The sequence below is a fragment of the Heloderma suspectum genome, chromosome 5 (genome assembly GCF_057233095.1).
Source record: "Heloderma suspectum isolate Gila_16-S chromosome 5, 16-S_ref, whole genome shotgun sequence".
Classification (NCBI taxonomy): domain Eukaryota; kingdom Metazoa; phylum Chordata; class Lepidosauria; order Squamata; family Helodermatidae; genus Heloderma; species Heloderma suspectum.
Window position 1 is genome coordinate 201,257,634 of NC_139462.1, and position 27,442 is coordinate 201,285,075.

At 44.7% G+C, this 27,442-nt stretch overlaps 2 protein-coding genes across 18 annotated transcripts in view; one reads left to right on the plus strand and one right to left on the minus strand.

Moving 5' to 3' along the window:
* The window catches only part of MLLT10 (MLLT10 histone lysine methyltransferase DOT1L cofactor), a 173,438-nt gene extending 167,840 nt beyond the window's left edge, over positions 1 to 5,598 (plus strand). For 11 of the 12 annotated variants that reach the window (XM_084859032.1, XM_084859028.1, XM_084859035.1 and 8 more), the window contains 3 exons: positions 501 to 603; positions 1,775 to 1,972; positions 4,089 to 5,598. In XM_084859032.1, the coding sequence (XP_084715158.1) occupies positions 501 to 603; positions 1,775 to 1,972; positions 4,089 to 4,133 (346 nt within the window). In that variant the 3' untranslated portion in view covers positions 4,134 to 5,598. Of the gene's footprint in view, positions 1 to 500; positions 604 to 1,774; positions 1,973 to 4,088 lie in introns of those variants that run through there. The other variant, XR_014792417.1, reaches the window with a different exon arrangement.
* An 8,581-nt stretch (positions 5,599 to 14,179) lies between these two features.
* The window catches only part of DNAJC1 (DnaJ heat shock protein family (Hsp40) member C1), a 120,644-nt gene continuing 107,381 nt past the window's right edge, over positions 14,180 to 27,442 (minus strand). For all 6 annotated transcript variants that reach the window (XM_084859037.1, XM_084859036.1, XM_084859038.1 and 3 more), the window contains 3 exons: positions 20,643 to 20,691; positions 18,279 to 18,754; positions 14,180 to 16,443 (listed from right to left, as the gene is read on the minus strand). In XM_084859037.1, coding sequence (XP_084715163.1) covers positions 16,375 to 16,443; positions 18,279 to 18,754; positions 20,643 to 20,691 — 594 coding nt within the window. In that variant the 3' untranslated portion in view covers positions 14,180 to 16,374. The remainder of the gene's footprint in view (positions 16,444 to 18,278; positions 18,755 to 20,642; positions 20,692 to 27,442) is intronic.

Sequence of the window (27,442 nt, forward strand, 5' to 3'; positions counted from 1 at the left end):
TGGTGACGTTTCATTGAAAATATTTTGTACTGATACTGTTTTTATAAAAAGTGCAGGAAGAATGCATTTATTTTTCAAACTCAAGAGTAAGCACAAGATATTTTTTGTCTCTCTCTTCCTAGTTCCTTGAATAGCTGGTTGCATCTGCAAAATGCCACATTTGATTGTGCAAGTATGCAGAAAAGAGCAACTGCTAATTTGCCATCAGAATTCAGTGGGATTAAGTACTTACCTTGTTCATTTGCATTTATACTCACAACTGTGAATGTAATCTAAAATGATAAATGCTTTTTGCAATGTTATCATGCATAAAAGTTGTTTAAAAAGAATGAATTTGAATGCTTAGAAATGTGTAATCAATGCAACTTGGCATATGCAAGTCTGTACATAAGTTAGTTTTAAGTTGTTTACTTTTGATGAAAATAAATGGCCTAGAAATTATCCAGGAGCCAATTTCACTCAATAAATATTTCTAGTTAAGGGTTCTCATTACTTTGCAGTGCCTCTGGACTTGGATTTCTTCCTGACCAACAGAGACAACTTCTGCTGCATCAACAGCACCAGCAGTTTCAGCAGTTATTGAATACTCAGCAATTCACAACAGTAAGCCTTGCCTTTCTATTATTACCTCTAATTTCCAGTGTTCAGGGGTGTTCACCAATGCTTACATAGCCAAAGTGGCACCACCCATGCACAAGAGGTTACGAGGTTTGCAGAGGTTAAGGGGGTGGGTTGTTAAAAAAAGACACACCCAGAATAAAAAGGATACAGAACATATGTGTGCTCAAGTGGGGGGGATGGGAAAGGTGCATGTGTTCTCTTCCTGCTCAGCTGTCCCTCCTCAAGACAGGGAGGCTGGTCCCACTCCGGGCAACCTCCTTGCTTGCAAAAGAAGAGCTTTGAAGGTGTGGATAAGGCCATTGACAGCTGACCCCATCTGTACCTTCAGAAAGCCTCACAGTGGCTGGGTTCACACAATGCACTAACCCATGATGGCTTGTTTTCAGGAACAACCCATGATGGCTTAGTGTGTTGTCTGTGGGATGCTTTTCTCACCCACAGTGGGTTATTTCCCCCAAATAAGCCACTCTGAGAACCCACGATCTGCAGTAAGGCTTATTTTAGCTATTGTGGATTAGCATGCTGTCTGTAAAGAGGCCAGCCCTCCAGCAGACTCATCCCCCAAATTTAGCTTATGTCATGAATGCTTTTGATTTGGAACATCTGAAAATTACTAAAATGTGGGGAGAAACTCTGTATTTTGGATCTTTGGCTTGGCCTAATTGGTCAGGAATAAGCCAGGCTCTCTTGGGTCCTCCTTTCAACTTTCCCCTCCCTTAGTTTTATAGTCCACAGATGTGAACACATGGTGATGTGTTCTGCTTTTCTTGGTTCTGGTCTTGTTGTTTTCCCACCCATCCACTCGGAATTGTGTTTTTCTTCCTACAATAGCCTTGTGTGAGATGGTAACTTCTCCAGCGAGCCTCATAGTTGATCAAGAATTCTAATCCAACTTTCCTGTATCCAAGCCTTATTTTAGCCTAAGAAAACCATTCTAGCTCTTCCTCCTTGTATCAATGGAAAGTTATTGCAAGCATGTTTATATTCTAAACTATAAATGCAACCTGAAAAATTTAAACACACCTCCTTATGAGTGAGGAACACTAAAGCTCACTTTTTACCAGTGTTTGACTACCCATTTCTCTGCATTCATGAAAAATACCTTCACCTGTAAAATGACTGACTTGAATGCTCCTCCGCTTTTGTACTCAAGGAACAGCATCAGGCTCTTCTGTACCAACTAGTGCAGCAGCAACACCACCAACCTGAAGTACAGCAATTGCAGATTTCGGGAGCAACGCAGATTCCAATCACTAACTTACTAGCTGGCTCTCAGGCATCTCCACTTCATACAGCTACAACTAACCCCTTCCTTACAATTCATGGGGATAATGCAACCCAAAAAGTAACTGTAAGTATATGCAAGTTTACATTGGAGTGAATTCAAGGAATATTGATCCAAGTGTTAACTTTGCCTATGTTAAAAGGTTTAAACAGAGAGACAGAATCTTATTCTGCTACAGTTGTGCAACTGTACAGAGTGCTACAGTTGTGCAACTGAAACGAGTGTTTCTACTGTCACAGCTACTTTGGCATCCAATCCCTGGAATGCGAAGAAAACCCCCAGTGGCGCTGGTTCTTCTACTTGCCTGGTACAGCCCTCCAGCTGTCCCTCACCAAAATGAAAACGACGCTGCAGTGATCCGAGCTTCCCTTGGCCCGAGCTTCCCTTTTTGACCTCTAGACAGCTCCTCCACCCTTCTTGGCTAGAGCAAGGGCAAGTGCTGCAAGAGTTGCACTGATGGCGCTGCTGTGCTAGTGCTGGTTTTAACCTCATGCCAATAGGTCCTGCTCTGTGCCAACCATGGATACCTGACATCTAACTCTTAGGCACTGCTTTTTTGTCATCCTGACAAGCATTTGGGATCAGGTCATTAGGCTAAAATGCTCATGTTTAATAAAAATGTACTGTTAAACTAAGCCAGCATGGTGACCTCTATCTTTAGCTGTAAATAACCACATCAGCACTTAAAATAGGGCAAATATGACCATTTTTCCTTTTTGTTGACACTGCCTAGTGTTCTAAATCTTCTTGTTAAAACTTGAGTTCTTAAGGGTAAGCATGTGCTGTGTTGTCCCTTTGAACCAAAGCTTACTTTTGGAAACTATTTCAGTTCTCTGTTTAAGCTCTAGAACATGTGACAAAATAATAAAGATGGCTGTGAGCATGTGCAGAGTGCTTTTCCCCTTTCACTACGCCCACTCATGTCGATATGTGGTCAGGAATTTCACATTAGGGGAGAGGCTTCAAGGCATGCTTGAACGTCAGTTATGATCCTTTCTTAGCAACTAATTGCTTTTAACTAGGAGATGTTCACAGACTTAAACAAAATCTTGATCGGTCATCAGCACTTACCAAGCAATCAATATTTTAAATGCTTTGCACATTACGCAAAGCTCATTGAAGGAAGTGTGAAAACTTACCATTTATTGAAGAAATGTACTACTGGTAGTTAGTCAAGGCCATTTTTAGTTTTTGTTTGTTTTAATTCCCAATTACAATTACACTCCAAAGTTTAATTGGCCCTAAATTTGCTGCTTTTCCATTCCAACAGTAGGAAAAATGAATGCAGTGCTTCCTCTGCCATTCATATGAAATGTGCATGTAGCTTCCCAAAATCCTTAGCATATTTCAGTTTTGTGTACTATTGAGAAAGCAGAAGCTGGCTGGATCCAGGAGGAGAATAAGAGGCTCCTATACTGAGGTGGTGATGTCCCATCCCCCAAGTAGTGAGGGATGTTCAAATTCATTTAGAATTCCCTCTCAGTCAACAGCAGGGAACAAACACATGCTGCTTTCAGCACCCATTTGGACTTGCAAAGAGGCTTAGGATGCAATCCTATGGCCACTAGATAGAGAACTGCCTCCCCACCCTGTCCCCCACCGCCTCATAGGCGGCGTAGTTAGTCTCTGCGCTTGGAAGAGCAGTGCAAAGTGGGGCAAAAGGGGGCGTTCCCAAAGGCAGGGAGTTCATAAGTGCCAGCATGACACTTCCTATGTGTCGTCCGGCCTCCCCACCCCGTGCTCCAACATCCTGCAGCTAGACAGCCAAAATCAGCCGTCTAGCCGCAAATGCAGGGCGGCTGGAGCATGGAGGAGATGATCCCCTCCATGTTCCTCCCACCCTGCATTGGATAGGTGATTGCCTCCGAGTTCGGAGGCAGCCATCTATCCCCATAGGATTGCTCCCCTACCAGCTAAGAGGATAGACAGAGCTGGAAGGGAGAGCAGTAAGCAGCATGGAGACCAAATAGTATCCTTTGCTGTTGAAAGTTTGTTTTCCTGTTGCTTCTCAGCCTTAGGAAGTATTGGCAAATGCAAAAACAAAAAAGTAAGCTCTCTGGATGCTTTAGCATCACTTTTTACAGTACAGAAATGCTCTGATTAGATTTTAAATGATGTATTATTGTACCATTCAATTCTTACAATTGTAAATTGGCATGATGTGTTTTCTTCTGTTCTCCAGAGACTCAATGATAAAAGTGGACCAGTTGCACCAGAAAAGAATTGACATTTGTGACAAAAAATGTACAATTGCATATCCTGCTGTGATAGCACTTCATCAGGCTGCAAGTTGCAGTCTCTCTCTCTCTCTCTGCAGGTATGACTACATGCAACAAGGAGCAAACTGCACATTGGAAAAGCAAATCTACCTGAAGATGTTTGTAAGGCTTTGACCTTGTTGCTTTTGTTGCACTGAAACTGAACTGCAGATTTCATGGAACTCGTATTTTGCATACAAGAGTTGTCAGTTTTGACAATTGCTTTGAACTCTGCTGTTGAACTAGTAGCCTTTTAACATACTGCAGTGGTAATAAACAGACAGCCTGTCCATTACTTGTTTGAAAAAAGCAAACCAAAATTTCAGTATCTGCCAATGACAAGTTAACATTCTTGTTACTTGTTAAACATCAGTGTTTTAGAAATACAGTTTTTCCAGAAAAGGACCAGGTTTTAACTTTTTACTTAGGCTTTTCTTAACTTTAATGGATGTTTTGCTTGAACAAGAACTCTTAAGGAATGACAAATGGTGGTTAATCTTGAATTGTATTTTTTAAGATTGCTGGAAAAAACAGATCAGTTCAAAGATTATAAATTTTACCAGATGAGAAAGCAACTCAAGTTCTGGTAGTGTTTGACCTAACCCAAGTGCCTGTTGCTTACCTCTGTTGGGTTGGAATGGCTCTATCCAGCTGGGCATGCACTAAACAAGTTTTCGTGAAAGCGGCAAGCATGTTCAACGTTGCACCAGCAGCCTTCCCCATTGATCTGCCTTTATTAGAAGTGTTTGTCACTGTAGATAGCTCAGGCAAATTGTTACCTGGGTTGCTTTCCACTAATAAATTACCAAAAAAGAGGGGGGAGAGATCTCTCATTTCTAATAAAATATTAACGGGTGAAAAGTATTTGAATATTTTCATTTTGAATAGTTGATTTTCATGGTATGACTATGCAGTATAGTAGAAGATAGTTTGAAGTTGGGGGTTAATAGCCACTAACCTGAATTTGTGTGAATTATTAGTGGAAAATACTCAAGTATACTTAGACCTTCACTGTGTACTTAATTGGAAGAACCTATTGTTTCTGCAATATCGTTTGGTTAAACATTGCACAGTTCTTACCTCATTTCTGTAAATAAGGTTTTGTGACTGTTTTGTATTGTGGAGAATTCATAAAATGTGGATATTTTGATTTGTAATATTTCTAAATGGTAGATTTAATTGAAAGGTAAAGAATAATTTATTTTTATATGTTCATGGGAATTTTTTAAAAGTCACAAATCACTTTTGTAGATAATTTACTAAAGTAAATCAGTGTGGTTTAATTTACTTAAGCCACTCATTTAATATTCTGTAACAATTTGTATAAAATGTTGCTGTTTTGCCTAGATGTAAAATTGCAAGTTTATATAAAGATATGTACAAAGCTTTGGTTAATAAAGTTTAATATTGTTTATGGTTGTAAACCTTACACAAGACTCAGAGGTTTTCCAAGCCCTCTTTTTCCAGTTTAATAATGAGCTAATCATTGTTGGGTTTCAGTACATGCCACTGCTGTATATATTAGTAAACGAGAGGAGGCTTATTTTACAGCTACCAGCAGAAGTTTTCTTACAGTCTGATTTGGCAGGAACTGCTGCCGTAGTAAAGCTGTATCATCCAGAAGGTGGGGCAGTGCTCCAATTAGCATCTTTCTCGCTCTTCCCCCACACCCCAGTAAAAACCCAGACCAGCCATCACTAAGAAATGCCAGCTTACTTCCCATAAGGTAATACAACACTAAGTTAGAATGTGCTAGCCCATATACACAATAGGAGTTACTGCCCCCATTGGTAATAACCTCTGTGCAGACATGCTAAAATTGAAAGTCTAAATGGTTGTATACTTAACATCTTAATGTGTGCTATTACAGGCCACAATCCATGGCGATGTAGGTCCTGCTGAAGTCTATTTGATGTTTACTCATGTGTTAAAAATAGTGTCTGTACAATAGCTTAGCACAGTAAAGCAGACTTCCAGCCACTTCACTATATAAAGGTACCACAGCCTGTCTTAGACAGGGGTGGGGAACCTCAAGCCCAGGGGCCAATCTAGCCCTCTGGGGTTCTTCAGATGGCTCACTTTCCCTACTCCCAGATGATCCGGATAGCTCAAATATACACAGGGACCAATATATTGTAACTTTCAAGCAATCAGTGGTTGGGGCGGGAGGGAAGGGGATGGCCCTTTTCCCCCAACCACCAATTGTTTGGAGGTTTCCCAGCTTTCATGCAGTTCTTCCCTCATTCTAAAAGCTTGAAATTGAGCTCCGAAGGCTTAGTTACTGGCAGGAACTTTAAAAGGTGATTTAGTCTTCAGCCCCACCTACTGAAAAAATGTGCCCCCCCCCCCCCAGCGCTTCTCCAAAATTGAATTCAGCCCTCAGGCTGAAAGAGGTTCCGCACCCCTGGCCTTAATCCATGTTAGACTATGTAGGTCACTGTGTCTATTTGAACTATCTGGATCATTGTTGCTGTTCTTCGTGGTCTCTGTGCATCACACATATGGGCTCTGCACCTGCGCTGAGCCTCATTTGGAAAGCTTCTATAGCTGAGGAACATTTTGGCAGGATCCTTCCCCCACCGTCCCCTGCGCATGTCCTAGCAGGTTCCCACCTGTTCCCTCAGTTCTCTTTTGACCGCCACAGTGGATAGTCTCGTTTGGAGCCTCTCCTCTATTTGGAAAGAGAATTGCAGCTTCTTTTTCTGCTGCTGCTGAGAACTTATTTCTTGTTCTTTTTTGTTTTCCCTGTCTTCATCAGTTTGTTTTCCCTGTCTTCCCCACAATTTCCTTTCGTTGTTCATCTGTCTGTCGACCGCAGCTGCAGTGTCACTTACTGTCGTAACGACACCTTTTCGTATGTGTGTCAAGTGTGGGAGTAAGTTGCCCCCCACAGACCCTCACTCCCTCTCCCTTTTTTGTTAGAGTGAAGGCTATCTACCCACGCCTGCTCCTTGTGCCAATCTAAACAAGCACGAAAGGACAGATCAGACAGGCTTGAAGCAGAGCTGTGGAGAAGAGTGTTATTGGCTATGGATCCAAAGAACGCTGCTGGGTCTTTGGCAAAGGAGACTATGTCTTCGTCGAAGTCGATGTCCCCTCACCCGACAAGTTCTGTCAGACAGGCTGATCCTCCAACTCCGGGGCATTCCTCAGCACCCTCGGTCACAAGAACGATCACGAAAAAGGCAAAGTTTCTAAAGTCAGGATCGAATAGCCTTAAAGAACAGAAGAAAAAGAAGGTTGCCAAAAAATCTTCCAAACCAAAGATTCTGGCATTTCCTCCTTTGCTGGATTCACCAATTCGTGTGTTGTCACCAGTACCAACTGCTCCAGTCATTGAGCCGGTGTCCATGGTGTCTGAGGGTGAAATCTTGGTTTTTCCCCCTCCACTCCCAGTCTCTCGGGATCAAGAGATGTCTCCATCCAGAGATTGGTCAGTCACCAATGAGGCAGGAAGCCCAATGTCACTATCTCCCATCCCCTTCTCAGGATTGAGAGCATGGTTGCATCCTGAGCTGTGTCATTCTCCTTATGAGGATCGTCGCCTTGACTTCCATTATAGGGAGAGGTCAAGGTCTCCTCATGGTGACTGGGACAGGAGTTCAGAATGGTCTTGCCCTCCACAGCGACCTTACCATTTTGAGGACTGGCATGTTTTTGGGACTGAGAGTACTTCTCTGACTGCTCCAGATATTTGGGAGCATCCTCACCTTGGTATCTTCTGTGGGTGTTGGAAACTGTTTCTCATCCTCCCAGGAGAGATGAGTTCCTTGTGCCTCTACCTGTGCCACCTCGTTCCTCTTTGTTGCTGAGGAGCTAATTGGAGCCACCTAAACCGGCTCATGCTATCCTGGCTTTGGTCCCACAACCAATCCTGCCTGCGGCTCCCATGCCACGAACAGCTTCACATCATGACTCAGCTGATGATTATCAGTCAGCTGCTTCTTCTTATTCATCTTTTCCACCTTCCATTCCATCTCCAGATGATGTAGTGGGATCCCAGGAGGGAGCCTCCCCTTCGGAGGATATGTTCAACTTCACTTGATTGGGGCCAAGGTTGGAGGATATATTCTTCGGCTGCCCTCAGACTCTGTGTGGCCAATTACGAGTCCATGATGGCCAGATAGCAGTTATTCCTGTGAGAGAAGATGGACTCCCTTGTGCCTACCTCCCAGAGGACCAAAAGGATCTAGCCAGGGTCTTCCGCACTGAGGCTGTTAAGCTGTCGAGAAAGCAAATTAATAGCTCTTGGCATGAGGTGGATTGTAGCACCAAGTTGATGGTTGGTGCCATTGTTCTCAGGAGGCATGTGTAGTTAAGGTCTGTGGGCTTGACTCCTGAAGCCCGGTCCTGAATAGAGGATTTACCCTTTGACAGCGAAGGGCTCTTCAACTCCAAAACAGACCAAGCAAATGGACTCTGTCCATGTAAGGCCCCAGGCCTGAACCAAGCTATCAGTAGTTGTAGAGGGGCATGGATGATCCATAGTGCTCTCTGACTTTGGTTCAGAAGGCTGCTGTCTTCCCTAACAGGCCTCTTGATTTACCAGGATGGGTCAAAGAGTGATAAGGCAGCCTCAAGCACGTCTTATCAGGGTGCTCCTGGGAAGTGAGGCTACGTTTATGCCAAGTTGCAGGTGGCAAGCTTGGTGCTGAGAACCAGGCTCTGCTAGTCGATGCTGAGAATGAACACTAGTGGGCGCTTGCTACTGTCATGCTGCCTCACTGCTAACATGTATGGTATAAAACCCATTTTACCCCATGGCTCTTGGTTCAGAGAAGCTGTCTGATCCAACCATAGGGTACGCCTGTGTGCTGAATGTACTCAGTAAAGTATCTCCTTGTAAGTAAACCTGGATCTGATTTATCACTATTTTGGCACCTCTAAATTAAGAGTTTGAAGCCTACTGCAGGGGCAATACAGTCCAGAAAGCAAAGACGACCGCCCGTAAGATGAGCTTGGGCCCTCAGCCCACATAGCAAGTACAAGAGCCGCAAGTGGTTCCGGCCTCAACCATATGTGCCCAAGCAACAGTTTGACCGATACCAATGTTCTCAGTCTACCCAACAGCAGAAAAAGCAGACCGCTCCATCTTCAAAGTTCCGTCAGGGTCACGGCAAGCCTGAGTCAACTTCAAAGCATCGCCTTTGACTTCCTGATGTTTATCACCCCCGACCTCCCCAGTCAACCTGTCTTTTGGTTTGTCCTGGCACGTTTCCTGCCCACCTGGAAGGCAATAACATCAGACACCTGGGTTTTAGATATAATTGCTCAGGGTTACATGATAGAAGTCCATATTCTTCCCCCCCAGGGACCGTTCGCGTTACTCTATCTTCACAAGTCCTCCTTCTGGAGACATCCACCCTGCTTCGAATAGGAGCTATTCAGAGAGTCCTCCCATTCCCGCTGGAAGACAGCTTCTTTTCTCGGTATTTCACCATACCGAAACGGGATGAGACCTCCGCCCCATCATGGACTTAGGAGACTTAAACAAGTTCATCAATCTCAGGAGGTTTAGAATGATCACATTGGCTACGATTCTTCCCCTTCTTCGAAATGTTTGGTTTGCCGCCAGAGACCTGAAGGATGCGTATTTTCATATAGCGATCACGGACACCCACCACCAGTACCTATGCTTCATGATCGGTACCGACATGTTCCAGTTTCGGGTCCTACCCTTCGGTCTGGTGACCGCTCAGGAGTTTTTACAAAGTGTATGGCAGTCGTGTGCGCATATCTGAGACTGCAGGGAATCAAGGTTTATCCTTACCTGGATGACTGGCTCCTTGTCTCGGATTCCAAAGGGGATCTCTATTGTACCATCAGGATTGTTCTGTACCTTCTGGGTGTGCTGGGCCTTTATGTCAACAGAAAAAAATTAACTCTGGAACCTACTCAACGTCTCCAGTGTTAGGAGCACTCTAGATTCGACAGTTGCGCATGCTTACCTTCCTCAAACCTGGCAGGATCAGCTGGGTACTCTTGCAGAGACTGTCTTCTTTCATTGCCGGGTCACCGCCTGCACATTCAAGTTTTACTTGGTCACATGGCAGCTACGGTTGCACTTGTTCGATGGGCGAGGCTTCAGAAGTGGCCACCACAGAACGGGTTGCTCCGAAACTTCGATTCCACCTCGGATGCTCAGCGTTGTCAACTCATGATCCCAGACAAAGTGTTGGTGTCCCTTCTTTGGTGGATACAACCGTGCAACTTGGACCGAGGGATGCCTTTTGTCCAACCATCTCCTACACAAGTCCTGACAGCAGATGCACCTCTCTCCAGATGGGGAGCCCACTGTGGTCTGTTGCAAACTCAGGGCATCTGGTCTACAAAAGAAAATAAGTGTCACATAAACTTCCTAGAGTTCCTTGCAACTTGGAAAGTGATGCGAGCTTTCGAACCTTACCTTCAAGGTTGACATGTACAAATCCTGACCAACAATACAACTGTCTTGTGGCACATCCAGAAGCAAGGTGGAATGCATTCTTCCAGACTTGTAAACTTCACCCTGGACATTTTCCAATGGGCAATTCAGCGGGATATCCTCTTGAGTGCCCATCACATTGCCGGACAGGACAGTGTTTTGGCAGATGCCCTAAGTCGGGTGTATCAGTCGCCTCAAGAGTGGCAGGTGTCGGCTTGCGTCCTGGATTGCCTCTTCCTAGACTGGGGCCATCCCACAACAGATTTGTTCACGACCCCAGCAAATGCAATGTGCACTCAATTCTGCACAAGAGCGAGGATCAGTCAATTGCCTTTGGGCGATGCATTCTAGATACAGTGGTGAGGGGAACTTTTTTATCTGTTCCCGCCATTTCCTCTCCTCTCCAGGGTGCTGCAGAAGATAGCACACAGCAAGACAGACTGCATTCTAATTGCTCCTTGGTGGCCAAGGCAGCCATGGTTTCCAGCCCTACTGTGTCTGCCAAAGAGACAGTTCTTAGAATCATAGAATAGTAGGGTTGGAAGGGGCCTATAAGTCCATCGAGTCCAACCCCCTGCTCAATGCAGGAACCTAAGTCAAAGCATCCCTGACAGATGGCTGTCCAGCTTCTTGCACCTTCTGCAAGTTCCAGACGTGATCTCCCGGGACCAAGGCAAGATTCGTCACCCGGGTCTTGAAACTCGGAAGCTAATGGCTTGGAGGATTCAGCTATGAATGTTTTTCCTCGAATTCCACTCAGAGTTCAGGCAATCCTGGATGCGGCTAGGAAGCTGGCTACCCGTTGGTCCTTTGCTGCAAAGTGGTCTTCTTTTCTGACTTTTGGTGATCTTCATGCTTTTGATCCTTTTCAGGCATTGGTGGAGAATTTTTTTTTCTGTATAGTTTCAAAAAGGTTTAAAACTTTCATCCATAAGAGTTTATTTGGCAGCTCTTTCTTGTTACGGAGGGCCAGTTCAAGGTTTTTCCCTCTTTATTCACCCTACTGCTCATCAGTTCCTGCTGGGTCTAACGAACTTGGCTCCTCCAGTTCGAACTCTGGTTCCTCAATGCAGTCTCTCTGTTGTCTTGCATACCCTTCTCTCAAAGCCCTTCGAACCTCTGGGCATGACAGACCTACGCCTTCCTTCGTGGAAAGTTGTTTTCTTGGTCGCCATCATGCCCTCTCGACGTGTTAGTGAACTCTGTGCCTTAAGAGTGGATCATCCCTACATGATTTTCCACAAGGACAAGGATGACCTGAGCAGGACATTGACTTTCTGCCAAAAGTGGTCTCCGATTTCCACGTCAACCAAACCATAGTGTTACCAGTTTTCTTCCCAGACCTTTCTTCTGACCTGGAGAGAAAGTTGCATGCTCACAATGCCAGGAGGGCATTGGCTTTTTACAAGTCCAGGACGGTGCCGTTCCATGTTACACAGTGCCTCTTCGTTTGTTATGGTGGTCCCAAGAAGGGCTCACCTGTTTCCTCCTGAAGACTGGCTTCGTGGATCATACAAACCATTGGTGTGGCCTATGATTTGTCTCAGTTGGAACACTCTTCTCCCATCGGAGCGCATTCCACTCGAGGAGTAGCCACATCTACAGGTTTTACCAAAGGCCTACCACTGTCAGACTTATGCAAGGCAGCGACGTGGTTGAAACCGTCAACATTTGTGAAGCACTACAAACTCGATGTCAAAGCACGTTCAGACTGTGCGTTTGGGCAAGCTGTCCTGTTATCAGTCTTGGCATAAGACACCTACCCACCACCGGTAAGTGAGCTTGTTAATCGCCCATATGTGTGATACACAGAGACCATGAAGAAGAAATGCAGGTTGCTTACCTGTAACTGTAGTTCTTTGAGTGGTCATCTGTGCATTCACATGACCGTCCCCGCTTCGGTGTCAATGTCGGATTTGCTGTTGGTACCAAGGCTGGATTCGTTTCCCTTGGATCTGAGGCCACCTTAGGCAGTCTCAAGGAACTGAGGGAATGGGTGGGAATGCACTAGGACATGCGCAGTGGACAGTGGGGGAGGGCTCCTGCCAAAAAGTTCCTCGGCTATAGCAGCTTTTTGAATGAGTCTCTGTGCAGGCGCAGAGCCCATATGTGTGAATGCACAGATGACCACTCGTAGAACTACAGTTACAGTTAAGCAACCACCAGACCACCTTACCTGTCTCCTGAGAAACCTGTACGAGGGACAAGAAGCAACAGTAAGAACCGGATATGGAACAACCGATTGGTTCAAAATTGGGAAAGGAGTACGACAAGGCTGCATATTGTCGCCCTGCTTATTTAACTTATATGCTGAGTACATCATGAGAAACGCCGGGTTGGATGAATCACAGGTCGAAATTAAGATTGCCGGGAGAATTATCAACAACCTCAGATACACAGACGATACCACCCTAATGGCAGAAAGCGAAGAGGATCTCAAGAGCCTCTTGTTGAGGGTGAAAGTGGAGAGTGCAAAAGCTGGTTTGAAACTCAACATTAAAAAACTAAGATCATGGCATCTGGCCCCATCACTTCCTGGCATATGGAAGGGGAAGAAATGGAAGCAGTGACAGATTTTATTTTCTTGGGCTCTGAGATCACCACAGATGGTGACTGTAGCCATGAAATTAAGACGCTTGCTCCTTGGGAGGAAAGCTATGGCAAACCTAGACCGCATCGTAACAAGCAGAGACATCACTTTGCCGACAAGGATTCGTATAATCAAAGCTATGGTTTTCCCAGTAGCAACGTATGGCTTTGAGAGCTGGACTATAAGGAAGGCTGAGCGCCGAAGAATTGATGCTTTCGAACTGTGGTGCTGGAAAAGACTCTTACGAGTCCCCTGGACTGCAAGGAGGTCAAATCAGTCAATCCTAAAGGAAATCAACCCTGAGTGCTCATTGGAAGGACAGATACTGAAGCTGAAGCTCCAATATTTTGGCCACCTAATGCGAAGAGAAAACTCTCTGGAAAAGACCCTGATGCTGGGAAAGACTGAAGGCAAAAGGAGAAGAGGATGGCAGAGGATGAGATGGCTAGATAGCATCACCGATGCAATGAATATGAATTTGAGCACACTCCGGGAGGGAGCGGAGGACAGGAAGGCCTGGCGTGCTGTGGTCCATGGGGTCACGAAGAGTCGGACACGACTTAACGACTGAACAACAAACCTGCATTTACATTTATGTGCTCCTCCGTCAGAGTGGCTTGGCAGCCTTTTTTTCTAAATCAGATGTGCGGGGGAATATGTATGGTCCTCCAGATGTTTTGGACTCCCAACTCCCTGCCTTTCAGCCCCAGCCAGCATGGCCAATGGTGAGAGCTGATCGAAGTTGTAAACCAGCAACAGCTAGGTGACCACAAGTCCCCATCCCTGTTGTCAGTGTTAATAGTTCTGCCCCTAAGGGGCTCATAAATTAGGGAAATCAAATTATTTGGGAGATAGGAAGCCAATTTTTTTAAGGTTTAGAATATCGTTTTATTTTTTAAAACCTACCACACACTCTAGATATCTACTCCGAAGCTATGTCACCCAAAGAACAGTGCTTTTTTTCAGGTAGGCACTTGCTTAATGCCTATTTTTCAGAGCTGCTGCAGAGAGTCAAGCTGGGCGTAGAGCTCAGGTGGTGATGGTTTCACTGGAACTCTGCCCAGGATGCAGCTGGATCTTCGCTCACCAGGGCCTGGAATGCTCCTCTTTACCAGCAGCACCAACTATCACTGGCAACCCTTGGAAAAGGAGCTATACTACTGCTTGGTGGTAACAGGCAAAATACAGCTTTAGTTCTCTAACTAGAGAAAAATGGTGATCTCCTTCAACATGAGGCAGTTCAAGACAAGTTTGGGTGTAGATGCAGAGTGGCACCATCTGCTCTGTGCTAAGATTGTTAGCTTGTCCACAGCTATACACGTGACTTGAATTTGTATGAAGCACAATAAACTTTCACTTTAATTGCATTTGTACTGATTATATTTTAAAGTCTTTTTTTTATTCTTCCATATGGGTTCTGTAAGCAAAGCCTCTAATATTCTTAAATCTTCTGAAATGGTGCAAGCAGACAGTGAACCAGGCCATACTTATGTACCAGAAATAAGACTTCTGTGAGCCCAAGGCATCCCTCCACAGAAGAGGCTCTCTGATGCATCGCTGAACCCTTTTCAGTCCCAAGCCATGCCTAGTGAGAGGCACCCAGGGAGCAGAGCAGAGCCCTCCAAAATGTTCAGCTTTCCCTGCCCTAGACCCAGGTGCCTTTTGAAAACCAGATCCTTGCTTGCAAAACATGCATACTGTAAGATCCACACTATCAAGAGGGTAGCATAACTGGATTGGTGCACCTGTGTGCATATCTAGATGGAGGAGTGACAGGCTTGTGCATCCAACCACACCCCAGCTATTCACAAACTGGGCCTAGGTGACTGAGAAAGTGGGGGCAGTGGTGGCAAGGTAATTACACTCACTCCTATATGACTGAAAACAGAGTCTAGGCTGGTGCTGCTCTTGTGCGTACTCTGGCTCCTGTCAGATTACCTCTGAGGAAATGTAGCCCTCCACAGGAAAAAATGTTTCCTACTCCTAATGTAGTATATTGATCTGGCCTGGCCTCCTTCCATTCAGCCTCAGCTGGGGGCAGCTAAAGGTATACCCAGGTCTCTGAACTGGTTTGGTTTGGTTTTCTGGCTGTAAACAGCCCACCCTAAGGAGTACACTATTGTGTCAGAGTCACTGCGTTATTCCAACTGTGGGATGGGCTTCTCCTGGCAAGTCGGTTTCATACTCTTTAAAAATAAGCCTTTGAGCATAAGTATCTCTAATTTACCTAGAGTACAGCCTGCACTGTCAACATTTAAAAAATATGGTGGATTCTTAAAACACATTCTAAATGTGGATTCTATACAGTCTTGGTTTAGTTTAGGAAATATATTTAAATACCTAATCCTTTTCTCTCACAGCTGTGAACTGGTGCTTGAAAATAAGTACTGCTACACAAATGGCACAAGTAGGTTTCAAACACAAAATAAGGGTACCATACACTGCTTCTTCAGAAGTCTTCATTTCAGTTATGGCTTTTGCATAAACCCTACCGGAATAGCATAAATGTTGGGCCAAGTTTATACGTCACAATGCATACATACACGTGCGTGTATATCATATTTTTATTCACCTACAGGTGTGCCCCCCCCCCCCCAATATAACTGACTGACCTGGTTCACACAACATGACAGCCCAGCATGGGTTAATTTACCCTCAAGCTGTGGAGCATTCTGCTGCCATTATGAATATGCAACCCCCGGCTGGGGGGCTGGGGAGCAGTGGGGACCGTCATGTCCTGTGAACCAGGTTGTTTAGCCCTCATATAATCCCTACTGGCTGGGTTCGCATATTCATAATGGCAGGTGGCACACACCAGAGCTCCTCTAGGGTAAATTAATGCACAGTGGGCTGCTGCGTCATGTGATCTGGCCCAATGAACAAACAGACTAGACATTCCTTTAATTAAAAGATTTTAAGATCTTTTATACTTTTATGCCATATTATACTAATATGTATACCAAACAACATAACTTCCTAAGATATTCGTTATTGTACCTACACGAATTGTCAAAAAAACCTTTCCTGTACAAAAATATACCAGTTCTATTACCATAAATGGAAGGCATAAATTTTATTGATTTTTTTTTTTTTACTAAGGCACATGACATAATGAAATACTGAGGTACAAAAATACAAGTTACTGCATATGGTATTTAAAATATTCCATTCAGTTAAGTAAAATTCTTCAAAATATTCAGCTTTTTGCCATCTTTTTCTTTTGTACGAGTTCAACCAGCAACTTGTACCTAGTCATACATTCTTCCTGCAGAGAGATTGGGGGGCGGGGGGAGAGAGCATAGAAAGTGAGCTTTTAAAAGATCAATGCATATTTTTACTTTTGTCAAAAATTATACTTGCAAATCAATAGGATGGGCTACCCCACTGACAGCTTACTGAAAATTTACATGAGTATTTTCCTAAAGGCTCAGTTCACACTTCTCCATGTAATAGTGTACATGTGCATACTAGTAGTAGTACATGGGGAAAAATGAACAGGTTGACACACATGATGAACTAGCTGCTATCTCTGATAGTCACTTTTTTCAGCAGCTGCAATTCTGGATATAGCTGCCAACTCACTAGATATACCAACACCTTCATACCAATTGTTCTCCATGCAATTCTGTGGGCAATCAAGGAATATACAATGTTTGAGATATAAAATAATTTCAAAATCTGTAGTCATGCAATACCATTTTTCAGGCCAACTAAAAATGTAACAAAATAGTAAGTTTGCTCATGTAGGAAAGGAGGTCTGCAAAAAGCGCAGCCCACAAATGTCCTGACCCCCCCACCTCACATATAGCCCAGATCACTGCTTTACCACCAATAGTGATTGTGAAGCAGCAATGGGGTTGGAGGGGCTTCAGCCCCCCTCCCCCAGTGCCCCCAAGTGTGAGTGTGCATGTATGTGTGTGTGTGCGTGCACACGCACAGCCTTGACACCAAAAAGGTTGTGCACCTCTGTAATAAAGGTACTGCATGGCCGTGGGGTACTTTTTGTGTATCTAAAAGAAGCAACAGTTTAGTATTTTTCTAATGTAGCAAATTCCTGATTGAAAGCACAATCCCAGGAATTAATTTTTATTCCAGTATGTGGACCTCTCCAGCAGTTTAGAAACAATGCTGTACAGAATCAAGCCAAACCTCAGAAAGCCCTACTTTTGAAAAGAAGGAATTTGCATGCAAGAGAAATCAGTGACATTTGCTGAAAGCCAAATTGCATTTGCTCCTCCTCAGGCTGGACTTCTGGCATAACCAAGGAGGCAGCCCCCTGCTGTTCAAGTACTTCACCTCCTCTTGCAACACGGACCCCTTTTAGAACCTAGCCATGGACAAATTACATGATGAACCAAGAACGCTGCCAGCACTTACTGGATTTCTAGTTTCATGTCCTCAGTTTTCTGTCTTGCAATATATGCAATATTAATCTAGTGTTCTAATCTACATGGAATATTATATTGCTTATTGAGCATTAAGGCCTCTTGGCTGGATTAGCTTCCATTGTTCATTCACAAAAAGAGGTAGTGGAAAATGTGAGAAAGAAAGGGTATTTAGTTGCACATGCAGGCAACAAATCCTGTTTAAAATTCAAACCTACTTTCCTCTAGGCTGGGGGCAGGCAACTTTGGCCCTCCAGATGTTTTCTCTTACAACCCGGGAGACAAATGCAGCTCACTGGCAGAGCCCCTGCTTGGCATGTAGAAGGTCCCAGGTTTGATCCTCAGCATCTCCAGGTAGATTAGCAAAGAATCCAGTCTGAAACGCTGGAGAGCTGCTGCCAGTCAGTGTCGGCAATACTAGGCTAGATGGACCAATGTTCTGACTCAGTATAAGGCAGCTTCCTATGCCCCTAACTCCCATGATCCCTCACCATTGGCTAGGCTGGCTACGGCTAATGGAATTTGTAGGCCAAAACATCTGGAGGGCCACAAGTTGCCCACCCCTGCTCTAAACTTTGCCCTGGCATTTAAAATACACTAGGAAAGATAGCGGTATCATACAAATATACTTCCTAACTAGCTTTAAAAAAAGATTAATTTATGACTTACATCCAACACCAGTGTGCTTTAATCCTACACAAAACCATGTCCTTACCTTACTTTTCCCTGGAACATATTTTGCAATCTTATCCCAGCGTTCCAGCGTTCCTTTTGGATACTGCTGTAAGGCTAGCTCCAGAAGCTTCTGTTGATTCTGAGTCCACAAGTCTTCTGAACTGCGACATCTCTCTCTTTTTCTGGCCTCATCATCACTATACTCCTCTTGTTCTGCAGTGTCAAAGTCCTTCTGGCGCTTCCCTCTACACTTGTCCTCAGTTGTCTCTTTCGTCAATGTGAGTGTTGTTTCAGGAGCCTTTGGTATTGCCTTCCGCTTACGGTGTCTGGCTTCCCTCAGCACTGTGTCTTGATCACATGCTGCCATATCTACTGGTTCTGGGTCACAAGCATACTTTACTTCCTCCTCCTCCTCCTCTTCCCGTTGAGTGATTATATGATCTGATAAGTTAACACTGGCCTTGGTGGTTCTTGAGTTTTGGGCCAACATTTTCAGCTCTGAGAGCCTAACAATACCTGTTGGAAATATCATTATTTTCAGTTTGATTTATGATACGTGAAATGAGAGTTGCCAAATTAAGGTTGGTGGGCATACTGTGCTGATCCTACAGTATTGTTCTTCAAAAACTGATACTCTCAAGTGTGAAGTACTTGAATCAGCCCTAGAAAAATCTGAGACATAGGAGTCAAAAATCAGAGCTTATGAATATAATGGGTACGTAAAGTGGGCTCATGACTAACAAGTTCCATTGATTCCAATGGGTCTCCTCTAAGTATGACAAAGTCTGGATCCAACCCAATTAATTTGGACTTCTTTTTTACTTATATGTTTCCATGGTAGTCGCACTTGGTTTAAAAAATCCAGAAATAGCATCAATTAGGTATGATGTTAAAAGCTCTTCCATTATATTCTGGTGCCTTTGTTAACATTTCCTCTACCAAGCACTGCTGGTGTACAGTCTCCTTTCATTCTAAATGAATGAACTCCAATGCCCCCATTGAAAAGGGAGGAGAATACACTGCCACAGTGCTTAATCAATGGTACCCTGAGATATTTTAAACCAACTTTTAATATTCTGGAACAGATGACAGATACTTGCTTTCTTTACACTGCTGATAATTCAAGGCAAAGTCTCACATAACCACTTAATAAAGGCATGTGTGCATAGAAGCCCCTTTCTGCCGATATTAGCTTCCAGGAGAAGGCGTCAGTACAGTTAGCAGCTGTAGCACCTACTTCTAGTGTCAGGAGCACCCTAGCTGCCTCTTACAGTCCCCTCCAATAGCCAACTCAAGACACAAGACGACGAGGATTCTTTCCAAGGCTTTATTCCTTTATTCCTTAACGATTCTTACAGATACTAGCAACTAAGCAAGGAACTGCACTGGGGTAGATAGCAGAGTAGCCTAAGCTCCAGGTAAGGCAGTTGGTCCCCGTTTGAAGGAGAAGCGCAGGAAGACCCTGAACTTATGGGCTATGGAGAGATCCTCCTCTTACCCTTGGGTCCTCGGGACGCGACTGTCATTTTAGCGCCAAACGAGCAGAGCGCCTCCTTTCGGCGCCCTCCATCTGGCGTCACTCCCTGCGTCTGCGCCAAGCGTCCAGCAAGCCCCCCTCCACCACTCTCCCACTGCCAGGGTCACTATCTCTCCCAGCAATGCTGGCAGGAGGAATCTCTGCCAGCTGCTATGCTTGTGAGAGATGAGCGAGCTCCTTTCCCGCAGATTGCTGTTCTTCCTCAGAATCCGAACTGCTCTGGGGCTCTATGGGCTCAGTTTCCACCCTGACATCTAGCTTTCATTGACCTCTGCTTTGCACTCCTAGGAAAGAGTGATCACTAGGGTTGGGGAACGTGTGGCCCTTCAGATGTTGATGGACTGCAAGTCCCATCAGCCCTAATCCGCAGAGCCAATGGCGAAGCATGATGGGAGCTGCAGTCCAACAGTATCTGGAGAGGCATAAGTTCCCCATCCCTGCATTACAGCTGCATAACTACCATCCACTTTCAACAGCACTCACTAGCTCTGGAGGCAGCACCTTTCCCCTGAGCTTCCCAATGTGTTTTCCAGCTTCACCCTTTTCAAATATTTTCCCCAATGCTTGTCAGTGCAGTCAAGTGACATCAGAGCAAGGGGATGTATGCCTGGTCCTTACAAATTCTGGCCAAGAAAGATCTGCTCCCAGATTTCAGGAGTTGGCCACTCCTAGTCTATAGCACAGGTGGGCAGAACACAGTGAACCCCTGTCCTATTTGTAGTGGTTCACCTACCTGCTGGTTACTGGACTATAAATCAGATCTAGCAAAAAAAATGTTAAGCATGACTGCACACTCGGCATCACTTAACAGATTCGTTTTGCCTTAACTGTTAAGAAACAAATGATATAGGCATACTGAAAACTTACCTGGTGCACACGTAACTGTATCTTTAATCTGCTTTGCTTTCATTGTAACCTGTTTAGGAAGGAAGGGAAAGCATTTAATTTATATAAGGAGTTGTTTAAGAGAGTTCAAAAGATGTCTAGAAAAAAAGACATAAATCCAGTCTTTACTGAAGAATACCAATAGTCCACCTAGACCAGAGCTGTTGACACTGAGAGCAAGTCTCCAACCCAGCTCGCCAGACTATCAAACTTCCCTAATTGTTACCTGCTATCCCTGATGATTGTTACAACAGTTCTTGGATGGAGAGTGTACCTCAAAGAGCATGTTACATTGAGCCATCATCTTCTTTCCTTCCTAAAACAGGATTTGATCCTGCAATATGCACAATAAAGACTTCGGGATAGTTCATTTCGAGGCCTTTTTGCTTGTTCATCTGCAACTTTCTCTTTTGGTATTGTTTATTTATTTATTATGCATTTATTACATTTCTATACCACCCAATCGCCAAAGCTCTCGGAGCAGTTCACCAAAAAAAAATTTTTTTTTATAAGAACCCTTTTCAGTTAGCTGCATATTTGAGCAATTTGCATTTTGCTAGATATCACAGGTCTTTCCCTTTGGCCTGATTCAATGTGCTACCTGCTCAAATGCTTCAGTGAAGATATGGTGGTGGTGCCCACCCTGCCGTCCATGTAACAAGCAGGAGCTAGAATCTGTGAAATACATACTCACTTTGCATTTTCTACATTGGAGCTAGGAGACAAATGATTGCCCTTTATTGGCCACTTATGTAGGTAGATCAGCCAAACTCTACATTAAATATCTAATGCCAGATAAAATTCCATCAGTAACTTTGGTTGTGGCCAAATTCTTGTCAGTAGCAATGAGAACAAGGAAGCAACTATCTGATGCTGGAAGGTTGTTTCTGAGGGGTGGGGGGGCACTTTACTGCTTTTATTTCTACTCTGTTGTCTGCAATAAAAAGAAGAAACTGAGCTTGCCATTACTTCACTGAAAATCTGAGCATATCCCAGAGTAAATCTCACCTCTGGTAACGGGCTGGCTTGTCCTACCGTCCAATAAATAGTGGACAGTCAATACATTGCATTTGGTGGATCCCTGTCCCTGGAGGAGGAGATGCCTCTGTTCCTGGGGACTCTGTCCAGCCTACAGTCACTCAGGGTGCAATCCTACAGCAGCTAGACAGCCATAGGATTTTTTGTTTTCTGGGAACTGAGCTTGAAGCCTGCTCTCCAAGGTCATTTCCCAAAAAAGCCCTCTCGCCCCCTCCACCTCTGCCTCATAGGTGGCGCAGTTCATCCCCGGCTCTGTGCTTGCAAGAGCAACACAGAGTAGGGGAAAAGGGGGCGTTCCTGGGGGGCGGGGAGGAGACAGCGGAAACACCATTACAACGCTTCCTATGTGCTGTCTGGCCTCCCCCCCGCCGCTCCAAGGCACTACAGCTAGACAGCTGAAATTGGCCATCTAGCCACAAATGCGGGGCAGCCAGAGCGCAGAGGTGAAGATCCCCTCCCCGTTCTACCCGCCGCCATTGGATAGTCAGTCACCTCTGAGTTTGGAGGCGGCCAACTTTCCCCATAGGACTGGGCCCTCTGTGAGCTTTGCAGGTGAGCAGGGATTCATACCTGGTGTCAAGGGCTCCTTGGAGGCCTCTCTCAGTCTAATCCAGTAGCCAAGTCCAGACACAGACAAAGGGATTCTTTTCAAAGCTTTATTCTTCTTTTACAACTTAACAACTCTACTGTTAGCAACTAGATATGAGCAGCAGAGTACCTATGCCCTAAGTTGGAACAGTTGGTCCCCGTTTGAAGGAGAATCACTGGCAGACCCTGAACTTATGGGCTAGGGAGAGTCCCACCCCGTTTCCCTTGGATCCTCTGGGTGCAACCGTTGTTTGCGTGCCAACCGGGCACTATGCCTCCTTTCCGCGACCTCCATTTGGCGCCGCTCCCTGCGTCGGCGGCGTGTGTCCAACAAATCTGCTTCCCGCGCTCTCTCACTCCCGGGACTGCTATCTATGCTAGGATAGTGGGAGGAATCCCTGCCAGCTGTTAGCCCTGGGAAGGATGAGCGCGCTCCTCTCCCAGGAGCAGCTGCCCTTCCTCAGAATCAGAACTACTCTGGGATTCTATGGGCTTAGTGTTCACCCTGACACCTGGGCCCCCTGCCCAATCCCAACACTAACTAGAGCCGGCATGTTGTAGTGGTTAGAATTGTTGGATTAGCATCAAGGGGACCTGGTTCAAATGCCTATCCACCCATGAAGCTCACTGGGGTATCCAGTCACTCTCTTCCAGCCTGATCTACTTCACAGGGTTATGAGGATAACTTGAGAAGGGGCTGGATCAACTGCACTTGCGGAAGTGAACTTTCCTTCCCGCTCCTTTCCATGGCAGCCCCTCCCACCCCCTGAAAATGCTACACAGAGAGTCAGGAAATCCTGCTGAATGGGGTGAGGTGTGGTGTTAGGAAAATCCCCCAAAATTGGGCAGAGGGACCTTCTGTGAATGGAGCCATTCCTCTTAAAGAAGGTCCCTTCCTCTTGTAGAAGACAGATCCTGGATCCAACCCAAGGTGAGGAGGAGAAGAACCACGTACCCTGCCCTGAACTCCTTGGAGGGACAACGGAATATGAGTGTAATGAATAACAAACCATATATCACATTGGCCTGGTTCAGACATAATGAGAACCCATCGGTTGTTGGGGGTGAGTGGCAGTGAGTGAGCATGCTGCCTTCTGTGCACTCATCGCTTTGATCAACAACTCATTGTTTCTGGGTTAACCTTGGGTTGTTTAACCCCTAAACAGCCCAGAATTCTGGGTTCAGACTTCACAACAGCAACCAGGAATGGGGCTTTCCCTGGGCTGTTGATTGAAAACGGAAGTAATGAGTGCATGGGAGGCAGCATGCTCACTTGCTGCTGTTTGGCCATGGCAATTCCGGGGTTAAACAACCCAGGAATTGCTGTTATGTGCGAACCAGGTCATTGGCTCCTTTCATATGGCTAGGGGCTGCAGCTCCATCGTAAGGAATGGGCTTGTTGTCTTACCTCTCATATTCCTGTCACAACAGCCAGATGAAGCCCCTAAACTTGCTTTTCAAGAACAGGGCAGAGCACCTTTGGATTCAATCCAGAATCTGCCTACTGCAAGAGGAAGGAACCTTCCATGGGAGGAAAGGTTCCACACACAGAAGGTCCCTCCACTTGATTTCTGGGGATCCCCCACATGCACCACAGCTCACGCCACTCAACAGGGGCTCCTGACTCTTTGTGTAGCATTTTCAGGGGGCTGGAGGGGCTACCATGGGAAGGAGGGGGAAAGCAAGTCCACTTCCACTAGTGCAGCTGATTAGGCATAAATCTGGATCCAGCCCATAATTTGCAAGCTATGGTATGCCACGTGAAAAAAGACACTTTCAGGGCTTTTTAGAAAAAGAGACACTCAGATACAACTTTATAAAAAATACTATCTATCTATATCTATATCACACACACACACCCTCTCTAATAAAACCAATACATCCATTTCACTTTGTGTATCATCCGTCTAGAGAACCCCCACCCCTCCACCCAATAATAGTAATCTAAGTATGTTTAACACAGATCCCAAGTTGCTTGAAAGTTAACACCTCAGGCTAAGAACAGAATTTAAAAGACAGTGTGTTTCTACCCATGAGCCCAATGGTAGTTAATCATTTCCCCATCTTCTCTTCGACATATGGGATGCTTTTATAACTGTACCCCACCCCCGTTACCTCACACTGCCAGGCACCATGCTAATTAGAAAAATGTGCTCATATCTGCCCACCTGTCTATTGTTTTGCTGCCTACCTGAGCCTTTTCCATGCAGGCAGCAAATCCCCCATCAGTCTGCTATTGCAACCTGAATACAAGAGATTAGTGGCCACAGAGGCAAGCAGAATCAGTTTACATCCTTTCAGGCAAGCAAATGATATTATTTCATGAGGATGGAACCAGAGAGCTCTTTGCTGTCAGCTCAGGAAACCTGCTATTAAAAACCACATTAATGTCTGTTTTGCATGCCAGACTATTTTATTTTCACAATTTTAACACCCCTTAAATTATTAAAAAATAATGACCAGATCCAGAGGAACCCCTCCATACTTGTAAAGTGCTTCTGCAAGCCTACCAGGATGGGGTGAGAGACTGACTTTTACATCTGGCTGCTGTCCCCCCATGCCTCACTGAGTGCCGCTCCAGCGGGGCTCCCAAACTCCATGGGCAGTTTTTGGGGAGATGGGGGGCTGCCATCAGGAGAAAAAAGCCAAAAAGCCTCCATACAAGCAAAAATGCAATGCATGGCACTCTGGATCCCCACCTGCACAAATGGATCATGGCATATAGCGTCCAAGTTTTTCATCTTCCTTTCAAAACTTGGGTACGATTACTTGTACTCAAACACCATTTGACTTAGAATTTTGGGAGATCAAGTAGCATCCTGAATACTCAGTAAAATATTACCTGGACGTATAATTTAAATAATTTTTAAATTGGCAAGTTGGGGGGGTGCGCGCATGTGTAGACGCATGTGCATATGTGTTAGTGACAGCAATCCCTCCCAAACTGCACAGGCCATTTCTGGGCATTTGTCACTACAAAAAAAACACACCTGTGCCTGACTGGTGTGGACAGATCTTGCCTATTCTGCTCTGCTGCGTAACTCCACAAACCCCAAGTCTCCACCCTTGCGCTAGATAAACTCACAAAACAGAGGCACCCATGTGCTGCATGTCCCAACAAACAGGCTACTGCAAATTCCACACACATGTGCCAGTTGGCATCAATACATGCTCCAACGTTATAAATCTGGAGGAAACTCTTGGAACAACTAGCACTCACTATCTATGCTCACTGAGAAAGCCTGGAACAAATGAACTATTAATTAATCGAACCAGGGGAAGCTCACCCGTCGAGGGGGGCTGGGGGGGGGAGAATGTTTCTTCAAATAGTAAGAGGGCAAGAATGAGAACTACAAATTCAACAAGGGGGAAATGGGTCAAAGAACAGATGTATGGAGGCAGACATGGAGTGGTGGTACAGGTAATCAGGTCAGCAGGCAAGAGCTCTGATGAAAGAGAACTGAAGGCAGCTTCCCTTTCATAATCGAAACACTTGACAAAAACAAATTTAATACATACCACAAACCCAAACCAAGCAAGTAATTTAATGAATGCTGCCTTATCTTTTCACTTACAAATAACATATATAATCTCATTATACCGATTGGTTTGAGAGGGGGTTTGTTTGGTTTTGAAAGGAAAGCTGAAATGGCTTATGTGTTAAACAGTTGTTTCAAAAGTTTAGATCCAGGGCCAGTTCTCACAATCAAACTGACATGGGAATTTGTGAGCTGAGTAGATGTAAGATAACCTGGAAACTCTGATTAGGTTAGGTGACTGTTTCACCAAGATTTCCATTCCATGGTCCTACTTAAAAAAAGCACTGCAAAAGCTACTATAACCATCTTCTTATTACTTATTATACTATCATCTCAAAAACATACTAAAACTTAGTAAAATTATTAATTTAATCTAAAATATAAATTTTAATACACAATTATAATTGTTCCTAAAATTATACCTTTAATATATTCCTGTAATTTCTGAAAGTTTGAGGATTATCCCTTTATCAGATACATACAGTACAATAAAATAGGCAAATAATATATTCCTTAAGTTTTATATTCCTTCCGCTAAAGAGCTCAAGGTTCTTCTCACCATATTTTATCCTCAAACCATCCTATGAGGTAGGTTTGGCTGAGTGTGTGTGTGACCAGCCCAAAGTCACCTAGTGAGTTTCATAAGGATTGGATCTCTTCGGCCCTAGTCCAGATATACTGGCTCTAAGTGGTGGCAAGCGAAATCATGGTGTGTGTGTGTGTGTGTGTGTGTGTGTGAGAGAGAGAGAGAGAGAGAGAGATCTGGATTCTGGAAGTGAAACAAGCATGCTTAAGCTGTACCAATAATCAATCCATATTTACAGAACTGCTATCTTTCTGTGCCATACATGCAGTTCTAATAACTCCTGTTAAGCAGAATGGCTCTGTTATATCTCCATAGTTGTATTCAGCTTACGTGTTCTTTTTTCTTTTCTTTTCCATTCCCACAAATAGTAGAAATTCCTGGGAAATACATTCAACCACATGGCTGGAGTGGAAAGCACTCAGATCACTGTATGTCGGGTCTCACTTGAGAAGGACCCCAGCTCTACATTCCCCAGTACAAGGCTCTGTGCTCCCTCTCTCTAGTCCTCTTCTTGATCCTATTGGCCCTTGTGCCTTCACACAGCTGTGGCATCACCTCCAGGACAAAATGGCCCATCTATTGTCTGGGCAAGCTAGCCAGCAAGGAGCACCCTAGATCCAGAACCAACACAAGATACAGTGAAAAAACTCAAGACAAAAGGAAGGCAAAACAAAACAAAACAAAACAAAAATAAAGAAGGCACTTTTACACCTCCATTATCATTCTTCTCCAGGAGATGAGACAATCCTGATATTTCAGAAGAAACACACCTTCGAGGGTGGGAAATGCAAGCCCCAAATGCAATAATCAGTGTATCTGTATGTCAGAAGCAACAAGAAGCAGGAGCCCCATCCTTTTTCAAGGAAATAAATGATCCAAAGAGTATGCAGCAAAAAGCTTTCAGAGAATTGTTTTGTTTGACAACATGGGGAAATTAACAAGTGAAACCATACAACGACTCAGGTAAAAAGGCACCTTTCCTGCCCTCAAATTTGGATTTAGCTGGCAGTACTCTTCAAGAAGTGGGATGC